The 13393-nt window shown below is 34.5% G+C and overlaps 1 protein-coding gene across 6 annotated transcripts in view; it reads right to left on the bottom strand.

Moving 5' to 3' along the window:
* Nucleotides 1-10552: 10552 nt before the first annotated feature.
* LOC149251389 (uncharacterized) overlaps nucleotides 10553-13393 on the bottom strand; it is a 368168-nt gene continuing 365327 nt past the window's right edge. For all 6 annotated transcript variants that reach the window (XM_089459404.1, XM_089459406.1, XM_089459407.1 and 3 more), the window contains 3 exons: nucleotides 11304-11365; nucleotides 11041-11059; nucleotides 10553-10879 (listed from right to left, as the gene is read on the bottom strand). In XM_089459404.1, the coding sequence (XP_089315530.1) occupies nucleotides 10808-10879; nucleotides 11041-11059; nucleotides 11304-11365 (153 nt within the window). In that variant the 3' untranslated portion in view covers nucleotides 10553-10807. The remainder of the gene's footprint in view (nucleotides 10880-11040; nucleotides 11060-11303; nucleotides 11366-13393) is intronic.

A 13393-nucleotide genomic window follows, 5' to 3' on the forward strand; every position in this document is an offset into this window, starting at 1 on the left:
TTCGGACATGTGGGAGAAAGAGGCCAATGTTTCCCTCCTTTCTTCTTCGCTTGGATTGCTTCTTCCTTCCAGACTAGTAGACCATCAAATGGGTTTCCTTACTTCAGATTTTAGGTCTTTCTTGAGAGATAAATTTTTTTGTCCTTGTAGCTGCAGAAACCCCAACTTCTTCTTTGCATGTGTGAGGGAAATAGACACAAAAGCTTCATATTTTGACTTTTCTTGTTGTAATGTAGTTCTTCCTTGACCTTCGCTTGCCCTTTTACTTCTTTCTTTTAGTGATCAAACTTCCTTGGATGGTGTTATTCAAATGAGGTTGAATGCTTCTTATATATAGGCTTCCTTGGAGTACAAATAATCCTAAATAGGGATGACTTCTTCTCTACAGGCAAACTTGGTCTTGGAGGGATATTTTTGACATATTTGACTCAAAAATTATTCTTTTGACCTAATACAAGATGCTCAATAGGGTCTATTATATATAATAATGACTTTTTGATTTCTTGACTTTGTGACAAAACCTAGAAACACACAATAGGTGCTTTGAACTAAAATAAATTGACTTTGAGCATGAAACCCCGTGCTTTACAAAATGATAATAATAATTCTTCTTTCTCCTTTTACATCAAATATAACATCAAGAGTACATAAGATATTATGAAGACTGAACCCAGTTACACATTTTAACACTCCCTCTTAACTAGGGAGGTATTCATAGTACATAGATGATACATGGACATTCTCATACTGAAGAATTCTCATAAAAAGAGTTGGATTGGTAAGCCATCTCATAAGCTATCTTCTCAGCTTATGTTAGTGCATCTCATCATATCAACCAACATTGTCATACAGGAAGGCTTTGACTAATAGCTCTATTTCTCCACTAGATTAGAACACAATGCTGGGGAGACAATGATTTATAAACACCTTCATCATTGTCTCTCAAGGCACATAACCCATCTAGATGTTCACAAGGTATGACCTTTGTTATGAATAATAATAAAAAGATATTAATATAATAATATTGATAATAATAAAATTGATTAATTAATTAATGACTTCATTAATTATGAAGGAACAAAAGGTCAAACAACGTGACCATTCACCTTCGTGGCCAGTGAATGCCTATAAAGGAAAACTGCCACGAAGGTTTGTAATCACCATTCAATTTTTTAATAAAAATACAAATTACTTATTACACTTACACTCAGAATCTACACATAATTACAATTTCTATTGAAATTTATGTCAATGCCTATAAAGGCAAACTGCCAGGAAGGTTTGTACTCACCATTCTGTTTTTAATAAAAATACAAATTACTTATTACACTTACACTCAAAATCTACACATAATTACAATTGCTATTGATATTTATGTTCTACAGTGGTATTAGAGCCATTTGACCTGTTAGATGTTATCCATTGCACAAACTGCCATTAAGTTTAGGTCTTGAAATCACGGAATTAAGTGAATATCATAAATCTAAATTTGAACTGTTAAATGAAACTGGAGCAGCATTATAACAATTAGAAAAAATAAAAAGATCATTTGCAAAATCAACAAAACTTCTTGAAGCATACGCAACATGTCTAACAAAAGAGACCATTGACATAATAAAGACTAATGATAAAGAATGCACTAACCAAGAAAATGATATTGAACATGTTGAACTAGGATCTTCTCACGGTGACATGAATGAGAATGATAATCAAAGTGGGTACATGATAGCTGAGGATGAAATCAAGGAGTAAGAATTTATGAATCAAGTGCAGAAGGACTGTCCTTGTCGTCAGAAATTCATGGAGACAACTATTGGATTCAGGGGCAGAGGCATTAATAGAGTTGGACAACCCAGAAAGAGCCATAACACTCAACCAATAGATATAATCAGAGAATACGAAGAGTCGTCAGAAGGAGAAAGGAATTGTTTTAAAAGTAAGCATAATGGATGTAAAGTTGCGTGTCACAATACTAGCTCTTCGTCGTCATTTTCAATGTCATGGAAGGGTGGTTATGATAACCGTAGTGGGACCAAATCCTTTTGACGAAACATTCAGTACTCTTCAAGCCTTGGTTTAATAAAGGCATAGTTGGGAAGCTTTTCGAGCATATAACGCAATAAACGAAAAAGATGTTTTTCGACAAAATGGAGGCCAAATGATAATAGAATTAACAGTGACGAATGAGATCTTTGTGACAGATAGAGTGAAGAAGGTGAATCATGTAAGACATGAAGGAAAATATCGAAATGACCATGGAAGTCGATTAGCTCTGCAACCAGTAGGACTCGGGAGAGGAAGTTTTCCAAACATAACATATGATGATCTTGACAATCACGTGCCGATGCATCAGGGACGACCGCCACAAGATCATATGCCGCCACCCAATTCGACACCTGTGCTCCATTTGCAAGTTATTTTTACCCTATATGGGAATGTGCTCAAAATCATGTTCTTGGACCCTGGCCACAATGGGAAGCGTACTTCTCTAGACGAATTGGGAAGCAATTCTCAATCCAACACTGCTCAGATTAATTTAGAGGGCCTTATTATGTATTGAAGCCGCATAAGGGTAAAAGTGGCCAAAGAACCAAAATTGAAATAGGAATAAGTAGAGATGCATACCACAACCAACCAGAAAATTGTCTCAGGTAAGAAGAATGGTTGAATTTCCCACCCACCAGAAGACTTTGTGTCACTGGTTTGCATCGTGGTGCAACGATAGGGGAGCTTAGAGTTTTCTTCGAGCGTTACAATCCTATTGATGTACGACTTAACAACAACACAAACAATTGCGAGGTTGAATTTGAGGATGCAGCCACAACCACTAAAGCTATTACAACTTACATGGAACCAAAATCACACCCACATCACCTGCAACTAAAATTACCTTCGAGATTAATGACATTTCAACAAACTATTGGGATGATGCAAACATTGTGGATGAATGCCACCAGAGTTGGTTGCCACCATAATTCTGTGGATGCCATTCATACTCTCCACCCTGTTGGATTTCATCTAGATTCTAAACCGCTATATGTCCACACTTTTCCATGCATTCTCCGATTGCCATTGTTTGACATCTGATCATTTGATAAATCCGGTATCAGATGTTGCCCACCAAATTCCTACGCCTCTACATGTGAGAATTCGTATGTTGCATTTGGCTCTAGCATCATCGTAATTGGTAATCTTTGTGAAGAAGATTCTGTGCCACTATTTTGCCCGACCTGTAGATATTCAACAATCGCTAAACAAACATGACCATCCATTCGGTGTTCATTCAAGATAACACCTCTTACACTTACACAAAAAAAATTTGGTTCCGCCAAGAAGAAAAATAAATTGAAAATGGGGCATAGAAATAATGAAGGCAACACCAAAAACTCGATAAAGTACGAGGACGCCTCGATATTGTTGAAAAGAAGCAGGACGCCTAGCTATGGTTGAAAAGATGCAAGAAGATTTAAGAGAAGGTCAAACCAGAGTAATTGTAACTTAACAGAAAATGACAAGCGATGTTAAAAAAATAAATAACATTAAGAGAATGTTGCTAGGAATGCAAAACCAATTAATAGGAGGGGTTAATTCATTTTTTAATCTTTTAATTACTTAAGAACCAACACAAAGTGCTAAGACTCTAGAAGGCAAAAATTTCCCAAATCATGAAATTCCACAAATACACTTCTTATGTAGTCGATACTATACAATATTCCCAAAAAAAAGACTATTAGCAAATTAAGGAGCTTCGAAAATATGATGGAAAAGGCGTTAGAGGTTATATTTTTTGGGTTGATAAAATGGAGGCTGTTTTTGAGTCAAATCCACCAATAGGTGAACGAGACAAAAATCATGACCGCATCCAACAATTTGGAAGCCTAAGCATATCACTGTTTCCTATGGTCGTCTAACAAATGTGAAGCTTGTTCATTCTTTTGATAAATTTTTGTGGATGCCTTACAAAGAAAGTTTCATGATGAAGAAGAAGATGATATCTACGAAAAATTCATTCATCTCAAGAAAAAAAGGTCTATAAGCGAATACACCCACGAATGAGAAGTATTAGCTATAAGACAAAGATGATTTACTGATGAAAAACTGCTAAAAATGTATAGATGTGGACTTAAGGAGTATATCCGTGCAGAATTGAAATTATACAAACCTAAAACTATCGAAGAAGCTAGACATGCTACAAATATTATTGAGCAAAAACATAAGTTCAGAATGTCATCATTCAAGGAAGATGAAGACCAACAACAATACTTAGAAAAAGAAAGGAAACAAATAAATGTAGGTATTGTGGGGACAAATGGACCTCAGGACACAAATGCCTTAACAAGAAATTGTATACTTATGAAGTTGAGAAAGAGTTAGACTCTTCAAGTAATGAGTTAGAGAAAAAGATAAAAAAGAAAAATAATTGTCGCAAGTGTGGAGAAAATTGGGCACCAAGACATAAATGTGAAGACACATCCTTACACTACTATAAAATAGTAGATGGGAAGCAAGTTGAAGTACAAGAACATGATGAAGAAATCGTTGTCACACACAGTGAGGATTCAAATTTTAAGGAACCATCATTAGCTGCAATCTCATGTATCAAACAAAATTAGGGTGAAGAAGACAATTCTTCAATGGGTAAAAAACAAGTCACTGCAAAATACATTCCACCACACCTTTGGAAGTAGAGAAACCAGTCTCCAAGAAGAAAGAACATTAAGCCTACTACCCTACCAACAAACATGATAAGAAGGTTACGACCTAAAACCCTGAAGCTTAAAGGGCTCATAAGAGGCTGAAATGTCAATATACTTGTAGATTCTAGAAATACTCACAATTGTATAAACATTGATCTTGCTAAACAACTTGATCTTTGTATATGACCAATCAAGGACCTTAACATAAGGGTTTTTACAGGGCAAAAGTTCGAAAAGATAGGAGAATGTCTTAAGGTTTCAATTCAAATACAAGAACTAAAGCTACAAAGAGATTTATATGCCTTACCACTCAAGGAAATGGATATAGTGCTAGGTGCAGAATGGTTAATGCAATTAGAAAGCTATACTACAAACCTTGAAGAACAATTCATGGAGTTTAATTGGCAAGGATGACACTATAAATTACATGGTGTTAATGCATCCGCTTTAAGAACACTGTAGTTTCATATGAGAATGTCACCAACTCAGAAGACACAAACAAGTCAAAGAAAATAGATGTCATTCCATAGTGGTGTGTTCAACTAGAGAAAACCCTTTTTATTATGCTTTGAGGACAAAGCATCTTTAAAGGGGGTGGCAATGTTATGAATAAAAAATAAAAAAAATAATCAAAAGTTAATATTAATATAATAATATTGATAATAATCAAATTAATTAATTAATTAATGTCTTCATTAATTATGAAGGGACAAAAGGTCAAACAACGTGATCATTCACCTTCGCGGCTAGTCAATGCTTATAAAGGCAAACCACCACGAAGGATTGTAATCACCATTCAGTATTTAATAAAAATACAAATTACTTATTACATTTACACTCAAAATATAGACATATTTACAACTGCTATTGCTGATTTTGTTCTAAAATCTTTTTACGACCATACCCTTCTTGGATTTACACATCCTCAAAGAATCTCCTCTTTGATTACTCATGCCTATTGGATGCCCTAACTCATCCTCAAAGTGTATTAGTATCGGTCTCAAATGCTTACCCAATCCTCCATTCTTTCTTCATGATGTGAAGGCAATAATGATGTATCTATCTCTCCCTCTCAACTAAGGATGATCTACTCATTCCTTTACATGAAAGGACTATACTGAAGCTCCCTCTTAACTAGAGACTTGTTTCCAACAACAACTATCTATTCTCTTGTTGAGATCATGGTACTATTAATTTCTTGTAGGGCTCCTCTTTCTGCATTATCATGTCATGAATAAATTTCAACTTCTACATCATGGAGCCATCTTCTTCCATAAATTCTTTGTAGGGTTTCGACCATCTTCTTCATCACTTTCCCTTTTTCTTTTTCAATGAAACATAGTCTTGAACCAAGTAATGCTAGTCATGTCATCCTTCTTTTCATCGAAAAGTGACCTTCTTTGTCATCATCTGGCTATTCTTCATACTGCTACCTCTTCCAAGTCATGTTCCTTTCAAAATCATCCATCCAAATTTCCCAGATTGTAGGTGAATTTCTACAACCTTCTGTCAGTAGCCTTGTTCCAATCCAACTAGATGCCTGTTTTCAAAAATTAAAAGGGAACTTCAAAAATAGAATTACCTCTTTATGAGGGCCCTTCATCATAACATTTTCTTCTGCAACATCAACATCCTTTTGTATACTATACAAAACCATCTCCGTGAGATTTATTACCAAGGTTCTCCTACTATACTTATTAGAGTCCTCATAGCTTCTTCATGGAGATGTCATAGCTAATCCTTCTAATTGTTATCAGATGTTGATTAATCATCTTATCTAAGAAGTTATAGCTACATCTTCACGAATTCTCCCTTCAGCTTCTTCACATACTCTTTCCTCAGGATCTCTATACATAACTCCTCTTGCATAGGAACAATTGTTACCCACCACCTCTATTCTTCATGAGGTCATATGATGTTGATTCTATCATTTCATAATGTAGAAGAGTTCAAGGCTTATTGTTTTTATGCCTTCATGTGTCATTCATAAGGAGGAGTTCCTTCTACTTCAATCATGCTTATGAGGTTGAGCATTCTAACCATCCTATTTGAAACTAAGTGATGACATGACTTTATGTGTTGAAAGTTACCAAATATGTGCATACCTCTTCCTTCATGTGGTCATCTAGACTTCCTTTACCAACAACAATGTAAACTTTGAAACAGGTACTGATACTGTTACCCGTTTTGTAGAGATAGCAAAAAAAGTGACCCAATTTTGAAAAGGGGTGATGCAGAACACACATGTTCTTTTTAGAGCATAGTTTTTGGCACTATAATTTTTTTTATATACATTGTGTTTTAGAATGATAGTGATTTTGATGTTGATTTAAAAAAGTGATAATTCTACACCATGCCCTTTTAATTTTATAATGTATGAAATGTGAATAATTATTTTGTAAATTTAATAACTTTGGAAGTGGTCTTCTTCTTCATATTTTCTTGTTTTTATTTTTATTTTTATTTTTTTGTAGTGAGGTTTTTATTGTTTTGCATATTTATAGAATGTTGATATTTTGCATTTTTTATATTCTACATATTTATATATCATTAATTAAATTTTCAATCCACATGAAATAATTGTCTCTAAAAAACATATATAAAAATGACAAAAAAGAAAAATAAAAAATGTTAAAAAAAATTATCTCATAAACCATAAAAGAATTTGGAATATATATATATATATATATATATATAAAAGTAAAAAATAGAGAAATTAAAAAAAAAAACATTAGCAAAAACTAGGAAAAAAATAAAAATAAAAGAAAAGAAAAGCTAGTTAAGAACAAAAAATAAAAAAATTAACAAAAAAAAATTCAAAAACTAGTAAAATTAATATTAAAAAAAACAAAAATTAACTCAAAAAAAACCCAAAAAAACATGAAAATTATTAAAAAAAAAAACCAAAAAAAATATTAAAATATAAAAAAACCAAAAATTTTTTAACATTAATTTTTTTTTATTAAAAAAAAAATTATTATTAACATTTTTTTTAAAACAATTTTATTTTTATTATTTAAAAAAAAAAATTCATTAAAATTTTTTTAATTTTTTTTAAACTAATTAAAATTTAAAATTTAAAAATTTAAAAATGTAAAATTCTTTTTTATGGTTTTTTTTAACATTTTATTTTTAACTATAAATTTTAAAATATATAATTATTATTTAAAAAAAATTATACATTTAAAAATTTTTAATGTAAAATCTTAAAATATATAATTATTATTTAAAAAAATTTAAACATGGGAAATTTTTTAATTTTCAATTTAAAAATTTATATTTATTGTTAAAAAAAAATGGGTTTTTTCCCGCCCCCCGCCCGCCCGTGGTGGCGCGACGGCGGGTGGAGGGCCTGGGCGTAGGGCCCTCCGCCCACCGCCGCGCCACCACGGGTGGCCGTCTGATTCTGGGAATCGGACGGCTGCCCCCCCCCATTTTTAAAACATGTTGAAAATTTACCCATGAAAAAAAAGCGTTATTCCAGCATCAACACTTTTTGTTTTTAACACTGTTCTTGATGTTTTTTCGAGGTTTTTTGGCCAGAGTTCCCGTTTCAAAGTTTACATTGTTCAACTTCCTTTCCGTTGCCTGCATATGGAGAAATACTTCAACTAAATTATCATGCTGCATAATTTTGTCATCATACCTTCATCCTTCCAAACTGTGGATCCCACACTAGGTGGAATGTAGACCATCTATGTAACACTTGCTTCTTCCAAGTAGGGGTGAACCTTTCCAACAAATATTCCGATGAAGGATCTTTGATGATCCTTATTCTGCAAATGTTTCTTTCTAATGATGATGTGATGAGCTTCTTCCTTTCTATCTAGTATGATGATTGCTTCAACTATGCAAATTGCTACTTCTACTATCTTTCTATGCTTCTAATAATGACATCATCTCAATCACTGCTACAATGCATCCTATCATTACTGTAACGCTTCCTATCATGATTGTTGTCTTGAAAATGAGCTTGATGCATGAGAGACCTTTAACAATAGAGGTCCTTCACTTCTTTTCTCTGTTTTCTTCTCTTATGGTTCTTCTACTTCTTCGGTCACATGGGCTCTACTTCTTTATTTCCTTTTCTTGTTGCCCTTCTTGAGTTTAGGGAAATTCCTCTTGTAGTGCCCATATTCATTACATTCATAACATTGAATTTTAGGAAGATCACTTCGATTCCTTTGATAATGATGAAGTGCTTCTTTTTGCTTCCTTTGGATGATGACGTGGAATGTGGGAGGCTTCCCAAGATGCTTCAAAAGTGTAAATTCCTTCTATCTTTGAGATGGAGGTAGGGTCCTTGAGGTCTTCTTTTATTCTTTCAAGAGTTCTTCTTTCAAGATGATAGGGTCTTTGTGACGCTCTTCCTCTTATAATTGGCCCTTATGTATCCTTTTTTAATTGAGTAATCTTCAAGCTGCTTTTCCTTGTCACCTTTTCTCTAATACCATTTTGAGAAATCTAGAGCAACTAGATTAGGGATGATTTATCTTTTCTTTGATAATTTCTTGTGATGTTCTTTACTTTAACTTCATGTACTTATGATTTGCTTCTTCTTCTTTTAATTATTATAGTGTTTTTATCATCAAACAACTACCAAAACACAAAGATCAATGGAATAAATGGACACAAGATGTAGGCTGCTAGCCAAGGCCAAAACCTCTCCTAGAGAGGAAAACCCACAATAAATTCTTATCTTCTTATAGAATATTCAAATGATGAATTCCAAGACCTTTTAGACCTAAGACTAAAACCCCTCCAAGGTCAAGTCAACCTTCTTTTTTATGAGCTTCTCTTTCATAAAGTCAACCCAAGTCAAATCTTCTTTATTTGCACAACTTCGACCCCTGAAACAAATTTTCAGCCTTCACTACGAGTCCGCACTTTTTGGCCCTCTTGCAACTGATGCAACTTTGCACATGTGGGAGAAAGAGGCTAATTTTGGCCTCCTTTCTTCTTCGCTTGGATTGCTTCTTCCTTCTAGGCTAGTAGACCATCAAATGAACTTCCTTACTTCAAATTTTAGGCACTTCTTGAGAGATCAAAAATTTCGTCCTTGTAGCTATAGGAACCCTAGCATCTTCTTTGCACGTGTGAAGGAAATAGACACAAAAACTTCATATTTCAACTTTTCTTGTTGTCTTTTAGTTCTTCCTTGACCTTCACTTGCCCTTTTACTTCTTTCTTCTAGTGATCGAACTTCCTTGGATGGTGTTCTTGAAATGAGGTCGAATGCTTCTTATATATAGGCTTCCTTGGAGTACGAATAGCCCTAAATATGGTTGAATTCTTCTCTGCAGGTTGACTTGGTTTTGGAGGGATATTTTTGAAATATTTGACTCAAAAATAATTCTTTTGACTTGATACAAGATGCCCAACAAGGTCTATTATATATGAAAATGACTCTTTTTTACTTCTTGATTCTATGACAAAACTTAGAAGCACACAATGGGTGCTTTGACCTAAAACAAATTAACTTTGAGCATGAACCCCCATGCTTTATAAAATGATATTAATAATTTTTCTCTCTTTGTACATCAAATATAAAATCAAGAGTACATAAGATATTATAAAGACCAAACCTACTTACACATTTCAACATTCTATTCTTCAATCTTTAGATTAACCGAGGACAGTGGTATGACTATATACCATGTAGGTGAATATATGATACAAAAGATCATTGTTCAATGACTATCACTTTGAGCTAGTGAAATTAATTGTTGAAACTAAAAATCTCATAACGCAGTTCCGGGATATTCTCCTCCTACCTTCAATCATATACCATTTATTTGATAATTTTACCCAATTGATGTGAATACAGAAGGACAAAAGGTAGTTCAACAAACACATGGTCTAAAGTTTTTCATTCTCTTAATAAGTATTAGTGCACAAAAGCAAACATAACGCTTTCATATAAAGCAAATTATATTTTCTAAATTCGAACGCAATGTAGTGAACTCTTAAATTTACATTCAAAAAAAAGGAAAGGCCTATCGGAATAATAAAAAAATAGGACACTGCAAGCATATTCATATGAGCAGTTATTCTAAACATGAATTATAATAACAGCAATGTGTTCCGATATTAAGAAGTTCATAGAATATTTAATCTTCCCATTCTTCCTCTTCACTAAGCTCCTCATTTATTTGTGCAATGTATGCATGCAAATTGGAAATCTGAAACAGCAAAACAAATGCTAATTATTTCAATTTCAACGACACCAAATTAAACATGCCAACAAACGTAGCAGTAAATAGCAGTAAATAGTAAGTGTCTAACACCATACGTCAAAGCACTTACAATATAAATGATTAATCTTATCATACAAGAAACTTACCGGAAGTGTGGAATTGGCACTGCAAACCAGAACAGGCGGATCAATTTAATACATTTTCAAACAAATAAATATTTAACTAGGAAAATAAAGAGCAATTTAGATTTATAGTGACCAATGCAAACTCTTTACGAGTTACAGCCAGACGGTTTATTGCATATTGTTCATGGATATAGTAAATTGCCAAAATTGCATTCCACCGCTATAATAAACGTCTCAGCTAGGAAAATGTACATGTCTAAATGACTGCATTGACAGGAAATTACCTGTTTGTTGAAGGGTTTGTCACATCCGAGGCTGCCTTTTGTTTACCAGATTCATGCATCATCTACAATTTATAGTAACATTTTATGAGTTCACAAGCACAAAAACAGTAATATACTCTAGTAAAGCATAAAGTAATGCTCTATTTTACACACAAAGTGAATAAAGACCTCTTTATATTATCAACAGGTACAAGCCTACATTGTTGCATTATAATTACCCCCTTAAAATTTTGATGCGGTACATGAGAAGAATTATGTCGCGAGTGTAACAGTTTAAGTCTTTAAATAATAGGTAAACGCCATACTACTTTCTTGGACTATAAAAGACAAGCGGCCACTTCCAGATATGAAGTTGTAGTTATGTGACACAACAACAACCCAAAGGAAGAATAGCTCCATCATAATTCACAAAATATGTGTTAAACAAGTTTAATGCCAGCAGCGGTCTGTGTGATAAATCATCAGCAACAAATCAGAAACATAAATTTGGTCTACAACACAGCACAGCACTGTATGATACTAATATCCCTAGGCAAGCTACTACGTGGTAGACAACAGCCTCTGCTGAAAAATTAAATAGCAGTCCAAACATGAGAGAACTAGCAGAATTAGCATAGTCCAAACTGTGATGATCTCAAGTTAACATAAATAATCCTTAATTATCTGTGGTGCAATAGAGATCAATAACTCAGACAGGCAATGAACCATACATTATCTACATTGGCATGATAAAATTGTGCATCAAACTCAACCCCAAAATTTCATTAATTGAATAAGATTTTACAGCAAAATATGAACAGCCTGAAGATGGTTATAACAACAAAGCAATCCATCAACCAACCCATTTACAATCCACATTGAACACCAAATGAATGCCTCTACTAGTTGGCAGTTGGCAATCTCTGCTACACTCATTTTGCATGAGGCCTATATTAGTGATTTTTTTTCACTGCCGTTATGATTTTCATCATAGAGCCTTGGATGGCTAGGGATTTCACTTGGTTCCTTGGATTGTTGATAACGTGGATGATGCTATGTTGGAGGTTTTGATGGTGTTTTGCTTGGTATGCTTTCTTATCATAGAGAGATAGCATTACACTTGATCATGTGATGTTCTAGTCTCCATTTCTCTGCTAGGTGATTCGATACGAAGATACATGTATCCCTTGGTGGAACACCCTAGGACTTTGTAGTGTCCTTTCCTAAATTATTTTGGAACAAGATTAACCTCTACATTTTGAGGCCAATTTTGGAGGTGATGGGACCCATTCGATTTTATTACGAAGCTAGACTTAGTAGAAGTTATTTCGGTGTGGTTAAGTTATACGTGGTGGCCACCCACACTAGGAGAATACGCATTCCCTAGTTCTATTTGCATGGAGGGGAAATCGATGGTTGAGTGGGGGACCCACAATGGGGGGAAAGTGCTGCATGAAATCTATATAAGGAAGGCAACTCTCCTCATTTCATCATCTTTTGACATATTGAACTCAACCTTAGTTGCTCAAGTTGCTTAGCCGAGTCACCTGTTGTTTAGCACAAGTTCTCCAAGCGGAGAACTCATCCTCTCTTCAGTGGACCATGAGTGCCACCCTAGTGAGGATTCTTTCTATCATTCCAGGAGATTGTAGGTGGATATTCAGAGCCCCCAACTCAACCATCATTCAGCAATTACGTACTCCAGAAGGACGCAGTAGTGGAATACGCAGTAGATAATTCAGTGGTCTTCTAGGGAGAAATTGTCGGAGGAGTTTTGGAGAAGGAAGTACAGGGCAAGACTAGCCTTTACGAGTTTGGGAGATGGAGATTTCTGTTTGGGAGCAGTGTCATTGCAAACACTCGGGGCCAGCGCAGAAACTCATCACTCGGCACATGTGGGAATTCGTGGGTCAATTGTGGAGCAAGTATTTGCAGGGAGAGATGAGGGAAAGTTCGGGGAAGATTATCTCAGCCATTTTGGTGTGTTTTGGAGGGCTTATTCTGGGGTTACAGGCAGGCCGTACATTTCAGTAGTTGGAGGAGGGCGTGGTTCTTGGGAGGCCAAACTTCCAAGGTCAAAAACAGGCCAAACCCTTTATGGGTTTTGGTGG

The sequence above is a fragment of the Pinus tabuliformis genome, chromosome 7, assembly GCF_031772625.1.
Source record: "Pinus tabuliformis cultivar Carrire ecotype Pingquan chromosome 7, CPIR1, whole genome shotgun sequence".
Lineage (NCBI taxonomy): Eukaryota > Viridiplantae > Streptophyta > Pinopsida > Pinales > Pinaceae > Pinus > Pinus tabuliformis.